Source organism: Eufriesea mexicana, unplaced genomic scaffold, assembly GCF_001483705.2.
Source record: "Eufriesea mexicana isolate 0111107269 unplaced genomic scaffold, ASM148370v2 scaffold372, whole genome shotgun sequence".
NCBI classification, from domain to species: domain Eukaryota; kingdom Metazoa; phylum Arthropoda; class Insecta; order Hymenoptera; family Apidae; genus Eufriesea; species Eufriesea mexicana.
This window is the reverse complement of record NW_016908534.1, coordinates 152,013-159,622: the sequence shown is the minus strand read 5'-3', so window position 1 is coordinate 159,622 and position 7,610 is coordinate 152,013. Positions and strand designations below refer to the sequence as shown.

Below are 7,610 nucleotides of genomic sequence, written 5' to 3'. Positions count from 1 at the left end.
ACACGACGCCGAATGTCCCGCATCGGAAGACCTCGTGGAAGATTTGCTCGCCGCGAATGGTCCAGCCTGCGCGACGTTCCTCTGCGTCTCTCTGCAAACAGACTTTCCTCCGGGTAAATGTTGTTGCTGCTCTTTACCTGCGAGATACTCGTGATTCAGGCCGACGTGCTTTTTCGCGAGCTTGATCGACTCCCTCGGGCCAGAGTCGGCGTTCAAACTGCTCAGACTAGTGGAACAAAGTACCCTTTGCGATTTCGTGGCACTGGCTGTCGCGCAACTAGAAGACTTCGCGAAGCTCGCGGAATTAGAGTTCGACGCGCACTTGTGAGCGGGCAGGCTGGACGCGACGCTGGTCGTCTTGGCCAGCAGACCCGTGTGATTTCTTCCGTGGCTAGACGACTCCTTGGCCGAGTATTTGGAGCAGCAGTTCTTTGCGACCGAGCAGCCGGTCGACTCGGTCCTGCTAGGTCTATTCACCTCGACGAACGCGATGGACGCTTGGGAAAAGTTAGGCGAGGAACTAGACGCTTGCGAACCACCGTACAGGTCCACGCTTACCACGATGTTCGAATCTTTACAGGCTCTCCGATTCTTGTTCTCGTCCACGGAAGTTGCTTCCGGAACCAGCGAACTGGTGCAGTCCTTCGTAGACCTCCGAGGCTTTTTGTCCTCTGTCACGACACACTCGCAGGATGCGCAGGTTTCCTTGCTTCTTCTCACCTTCGATTTGTCATCGACGAGGCAAGCTACCTCGGGGGCTACGCACACGTGGCAATTCTCCTTCAACCTCCACGACTTGCTCTTCTCCTCCGTGATGATGGAGTACTCGTTCAGAGGACACGATCCATCCTTCGCTCTCTTCGGCTTGCACTTGTCCTCGGTGCTACAAGGTGGCTCGAAGATGACGGAAGAGTTACAGTTCTCCTTCGATCTCCAAAGCTTCTGCTTGTCCTCTATACCCGTAGAGGGTGCTTCGGAGACCACGGGCGCGCAGTTGTCCTTGGGCCTCCATGGCTTGGACTTATCCTCGGTGAGGATGGCTGGCGTCTCGTCGACCGAGAAACACGGCAAACAGGCGGTCCCTGCCGGCCTGACGCAGGACTTGGCGGACGACCCATCGCTCGCTGGTGGTCCTGGTGTGTTCGACGGTGGCACCTTGCCGAACATTTTCCCCGTTATTGTGAGAAGATTGAGCAGCTTGAATCGGGACGGGAGGTCGTCGCCTCTGCGCGCTGCATTACACGGATTATCAGTCTTGTCGCTGGACGTGACGGCGTCTCTCGTTCGCCGTTCAAACGAACGAGGTCGTCGATGCTCGATCGGGAAGACTCTCGAGGCGACGAGCTACGTCCTTGAGGCGGTAGCCCGGCATCTCAGGATCGCGTTTACTTCGGAATCAGGAGGTGTCTTACGCTCGTTCGATTGGCAGTGGGATCACGCGTTCCGCGGAATCACGGCTGGCTAGGACATGGTCCTAGCAGGGGACGCAGTGCGGCAAGCGGTCAACGTCGAGCAACTCGTGAAGCACATGGAACATCCGCAAAGGCGAAACTTGGCACATCTCTCTCCTCTTCGAGCGCCCTCGAAACACGGCAGGAGACTTTGACTTTCCTGCAAGAAATCTGCACCACACGGAATCCGTCAATAATTACCATTTGCGTTTCCCTCTCCATTTCTTCTATCTATTCGCTCCTTTATTTACGATTCCAGCGATATTTACGATATCGATAAAGCCAGACCACTCGCGATATGCTTCGAAATACTAGAACGATCGCGCGCTTCGATCTAATTTTTTCTATTTTCCCCGTTTATTTTTTTACAACTGAAACAATTTTGCCACGACAAATTAAATTCACTGACATTAAAAATAATTAATACATGTGTTATTTTTGTAGACAAATACACCAAGACTAACTTCAATTATAATAATCCAGAAGATATTAAAGACGATAAACTTTTCGAAAAACCAATGTTACCACTATATATGGCTATGATAATTAATTTTCTTCGAATATGATAAACTTCCAATTTCTTTTGTTAATTTATGAGAATCTTGCTATTTTTTTTTTAGAAAACAACAGTTTATTACGAGTCGTTATTAACGCGTGTCGATGTAATTCCAAATCGTAGCACGATCTGGTTTACTTATTTATTTATGACTTACGTTTATCGACGATAAAATGATATTCGCGGTTATTATATAAATTTCGAATGTCACGACTGCGTATTTACTACGACTCGAACGTTTAAACAGTTTCAGTTGCAAAAACCTAATTATAATAAACGTAGGAAGAGGCAAAGAGCGGCCTATCGGATTAACCCCTCCGGTACAACATGCACCGCACTGACCTAACTCAACCCGAAAGGAAACCTACATACATACTTTCATATGCGACAAATGTGGCACGATATTTGCAGAAATATCTTATTCGACGGAATTATCAGATGGTCGATGGTGGGGGGTGGACAATGCGCGAAAGACTAGAAATTTTGGCGGTACGCATGCAGCGTGCACCGCAGTGGATATGCCAAGATCTCCGGGCCGGGAATGCGGGCAGATTTGTTAAATAACGCGGATACATGTGTGCAGGTTGGCTGAGCATACGCGGTGATACATCGCACAACGCGCACGGCGATTTGATTTACAAAGCAGCGCTACTTCTTCTTCCACCAGTTGCAGCAGATGACGTTTTCACACGCGAGAAACGTAATTTATGATAAAAGTACGCGGCGCAATTCCGAGAGGCCAGGTATGTTTAATTGGTAACACGGCGCTGCAGACACGGTTTTACGGAGCAAAAAGTATTATTTTCTGCCGAACGTCCGAGCGAAAGATCTTGTTCCAGTTTTAAAAACGCAACGTTATCGGCCGCGCGACGCGAACGCACGCCGTAAACTTTTATTGCGAAATCGACGACGGAGCGGCAGATGGAAAGAGAGATTAATTTCACGGAGAAACATAAGTTTCTTTAATCGACCATAACGCTTGAGCAAGAATTGAAAATTCACAGGACCGAATGGCGGAAAATAGCACCGAGTTCGTATGTCCTTGCTGTGTATTTCGATTCGAGAATGTATGGCATCCGCCGTTCCGCGATTCGATGGTCCTTATATCGAATGGAAGGAAAACACGAATACGATAGAAAGTTCGATGCACCGTGTTCCGAACGCATGGGAAAACGTTAATCGTAGCAACATACCTGCGCAAATGGAAACGACGTGCCCGCTGTTTTCCTTGTTTTATGCTTCGCGAAGATATTATGCCCTTCGTGTCAGAAATTCTGGGACGAGTCCTTGAAGAAGATACGAGAACGCAAGCGATAACCGGGAAAAGCGCGCTCCGCGTTGCTGTCAGTGACAACACACTCGAGATACATTCGATCGCGAAAGTGGCGTGAATCTCACTGGGCCTGTTGGCAGCGTAGCGTTAGGTTGATTTTAGAAGACCTTGAACCACGTGAGGGAATTCGGGCTCGCGAAGAACAAGACGTCAAATACTGTCGACAAACACGGACGAGACAGGAGGCATGACCGAACGGCATCCACACGCTGTCACTTTTGTTTACTGTTCGAGGACGAACCTTCGCTCGACGAAACCGTGCGACTCCGACACGACGCGACGTTGATCGACGATATTCGATCGCATATCGTGCGATCGCGATCAGTGATCCTTCCTGTTACTAGCACGATTTTTTTAATCTACCACTCTGAATGGTCGGTGGGTCGAGTAAACAGTGGGACACCAGCGCACATCCGATTTGAATTTTCTCGACAGACCGTCCGTCTTGCAGTCACAACTATGCACCACCATACACACCATGCACGAGCCAACACCACACCTCTCGTCACATGGAATGCCGCGCACTAAATTTTCGTAAACGATAACGCTGTGCAATTTTTTCTTCGCGAGATTGCAAAAGAGACCGATTCACCGACAACGCCAGACAGCGGCCATTACAGAAATGAACTGCTCCGCCGCACGCCGTCTATCGGCGATACTCGACGTTCCCCGCTTACCCCCACTACCTTTCTGCTGCTAATGAATCGAATGCAAAGACGGCACGGCACGTCTTTCGAATGTGCGCCTTCTAAACGCGGAATTTTTTTTCGCTTCTTGCGAATACTTAAATTCAAACAAAACACGCGAGGTGTGGATAGAATAACAAGCGTAAAAGATTCATCGTATAAACAAAGGCGCTGTCACGAACATACGAATATTTCCTTTCTTTGCCGAACAATAGTCAAGTATTACTGTAATATTTCTGCATCGTTGAGGAAGAAAGACAATTTTCATTATGCTAGCAAAAATTACTACTCTTCCTTAAATAAACTATCCTATGAATAACCTTTTACTTCATTTCGCATTAAAGAAGTTGTATTATTATTATTATGAAAGTAATACTATGAGAATAAGAATAGAGAAATTGTATCACTTGTTCAATGAAAATGTACGAAACTGCGATTTCACGCCACGAAATAATTTATGGGAATTTCCATTCCGACCTTACTACCACGATCTCGTCTCTATGAAGCTAAACAACTAGTTTTTGCGAGGCGGAATGAAAGTGTGAGACTTCTCATATGCATACAAGCACACCTTTCACTGTCTTTCAACAATTTTCAGTTTCTCATACAGGTACTTAAATTTCTACATACCATTCTATCCGTGCCAACGACGCACCACATTTGACTTAATTTAGAATTTATAGGACTTAAAACCGTTAAATTCTCGTTAATTTTCATTTTAAATTTTACGTGTAACTTCTTCGAATTTTGCTTCTTTAATGATTCGATGTAACAATTTTTCTATGACTTATATATTTCTTTTGGTTCCTTAATAAACGAAGAATGTTAAAAGATAATTGTCATATTAAAAAATTGTACAATTCGTAACTCTTCAAAAACAAATTAAATAGAAACGATTTTTTGTATACCCTGCATTTTATATACTCTGTGTGTTCTTATGTTTATCGGACTGATTCTTAACCTATCTTTTGGTTATAAGCATAGTTACGCACACGTGATATTTTAAAGTATACTTTGTTTATTTAATACTGCATTTATCGTTATTGTTATAGATATTAAGAATTAGAATAAAAGTTAAAAGAGATGGCGAAATTTTGTTTAAGTAAGTTCAACGATGAAAAAATCATTTCAATATAATTTATTTCTAATACGTATAGGAGGTTATGTTCATTTTAAATTGTTCTTATACATAAAATTTTCATTACAATTACCTTTTTAATTTTATTTGATGCTTATTTATTGCAGAAAAGCAAAGCAAACGCATGCCAGCTCGTAAAAGATATAAAATCGAAAAAAAAGTACGGGAGCATAACCGGAAATTACGGAAAGAAGCAAAAAAACATCATAAGAGTAAACAATGCATTATATATTTGTAAAGTTATTTACATTTAATGATGATTCTAAAACATGTTACTTATATTTTCTTATTTCTTAGACAAGCCAAAAATAATTGAAGTACCAAACCAATGTCCTTTTAAGAAGGATATTCTTAAAGAAGTGGAAAATATGAAAAGGGAGCATGAAGAAGCAAAACAAAAACTACGTCAAAAAAGAAGGGAAGAACTCGCCAAGACAGGCCTTAAAGGATTAGTTTCTAGTGCAGAGTCTAAAGGAGCACAACATGAAGCATCTACTTCGATGGAAGTAGATACTATGCATGAAAAGATAAAAGAGGCTGTAACTAAACAGGAAAATTCATTAAAGGCTTATTACAAAGAGTTCAAAAAGGTTTTAAATGCGGCTGATGTTATTCTTGAAGTTGTTGATGCGAGAGATCCTTTGGGAACTAGATGTGAACAGGTATGATCAAATATGTTATATATATATATATATCAACAATATATCAAATATACTTGTATAAATTACAGGTTGAAGAAGCAGTAATGTCTGCAAAAGAAAGTAAAAGATTGGTTATTGTTTTAAATAAAGCAGATTTAGTACCCAGAGAGAATTTAGATCAGTGGTTGAAATATTTGCGTACAAGTTTTCCAGCTGTGGCATTTAAAGCCTCTACTCAAATTCAAGCTAAAAGATTAGGTAGAAGAAAATTGGGGAAGAAAACTCAAAGTATGATACAAGGTGGTACCTGTTTTGGTGCTGAGTTACTATTGTCGTTACTTGCAAATTATTGTAGAAGTGTTGGAAATGTTAAAACTAGTATTAGGGTTGGAGTTGTTGGACTCCCAAATGTTGGCAAATCTAGCGTTATTAATTCCTTAAAACGCAGTAGAGCATGTAATGTGGGAAGTACACCAGGTATTTCATATAATACCATTTTGTTATAGATGTTCTTACTTTTTTCAGTATTATATAATTTTTATTTTTAGGAATGACAAAAAGTATGCAAATGGTACAATTAGATTCTAAAATAAAATTGTTAGATTCCCCAGGAATAGTTTTTGCCAAGTCTGTAGAAAACTCTGATGAATCTTCAATAGCTTTAAAAAATGCAGTGAAAATACAATCTTTAAGAGACCCTTTTACACCAGCAAGCATTATTTTAAAAAGAGTTCCCAAACCACAAATCATGGAAATGTACAATGTACCAGAATATTCAACACCTGATGAATTTTTTGCTTTAAAAGCTATCAGTATGGGGAAATTTAAAAAAGGCGGTATACCTGATACGCTAGCTGCAGCTCGTAGTATCGTGACAGACTGGAATTCCGGAAAAATTAGGTATTTACATAACACTATATTTTCTAGTTTATCAGATACATAAGACTGTACGACATTTTTGTAGGTATTATACTGTTCCTCCTGAACAACCGAATTGTCACATATCTGCAGAAATCGTAAGCCAATTGAGTAAAGAATTCGATATCGAAAGTTTCGCTACAGAGGAAAAAATGATGCTTGATAATTTCGAAGAAGAATTGACAAAACAAACGTCTGATCCATTATTAATTACAAGCAGTGGTCCAGTCGTTGCTAGTATGGAGATTGAGATGCAGAAACAAGAAGTTAGTCAATTTATATATATATGTGTATAAAAGATTTTATTTTAATATCTTAATCATGTTATAATCAAATAATCTTTGCAGCAAATTAAAATACAAAACAAATTAAAAAAACGAATGGAAAAGATGAAAAAAAATGCGAATGAAACAAGGAAAAAGAAAACAGATCCAATTTTTGAAATCAAGGGCAATCAAAAATTAAATAAGATTAATAAATTACAGTTTAAAAAAGAGAAGAAAGATCGAGCTAGAAGAGGTAAGAATATTTCCCCTTTGTCTTTTATTTTAGAACATCCTTTTTAAACATTTTCTTGCTTCATAAATTGAATTTTATAGAAAAAGCGGCTAACAAATTGGCAGGACAACTGGAAGGATTTACCATCTCTAAATCCGATGATTATGACTTTAATACAGACTTCGTAGGAAAATAAAAACTATAAACATATATATTTAAAATTTAAATGTCAAATGTAAATAATAAATGTCATATAATAATAAAAAGTACAGTTTTTATTAAATTTAATTTTATTAAGCTTTATTTTTTAATACGTCAAAGTAGAATATACATGTACGTGATTAATAAACTAATTAATTAACAATGCATTAGTTTGTGAAGGTTCTAAA

At 40.3% G+C, this 7,610-nt stretch overlaps 2 protein-coding genes across 2 annotated transcripts in view; one reads left to right on the top strand and one right to left on the bottom strand.

The window, feature by feature from the left end:
* The window catches only part of cdi (serine/threonine kinase), a 47,806-nt gene extending 43,806 nt beyond the window's left edge, over positions 1-4,000 (bottom strand). The window contains exons 1-2 of the mRNA XM_017896703.1: positions 3,201-4,000; positions 5-1,622 (exon numbers count right to left, since the gene is read on the bottom strand). Coding sequence (XP_017752192.1) covers positions 5-1,167 — 1,163 coding nt within the window. The 5' untranslated portion in view covers positions 1,168-1,622; positions 3,201-4,000. The remainder of the gene's footprint in view (positions 1-4; positions 1,623-3,200) is intronic.
* A 999-nt stretch (positions 4,001-4,999) lies between these two features.
* On the top strand, positions 5,000-7,417 carry Ns1 (Nucleostemin 1). Its single transcript, XM_017896694.1, has 8 exons — positions 5,000-5,128; positions 5,272-5,376; positions 5,462-5,826; positions 5,895-6,282; positions 6,354-6,705; positions 6,770-6,989; positions 7,071-7,242; positions 7,323-7,417. The coding sequence occupies exons 1-8, from the start codon at positions 5,110-5,112 to the stop codon at positions 7,415-7,417; spliced, it is 1,716 nt and encodes a 571-aa protein (XP_017752183.1). The 5' UTR covers positions 5,000-5,109.
* The last annotated feature ends 193 nt before the right edge of the window (positions 7,418-7,610 follow it).

What these genes read in the sequence shown, in the direction of transcription:
- Ns1 (XM_017896694.1), top strand. An exon ending in TTGAGATGCAGAAACAAGAA is followed by an intron (nt 6,990 to 7,070) that starts GTTAGTCAATTT and finishes TAATCTTTGCAG; the next exon opens with CAAATTAAAATACAAAACAA. An exon ending in GAAAGATCGAGCTAGAAGAG is followed by an intron (nt 7,243 to 7,322) that starts GTAAGAATATTT and finishes TGAATTTTATAG; the next exon opens with AAAAAGCGGCTAACAAATTG.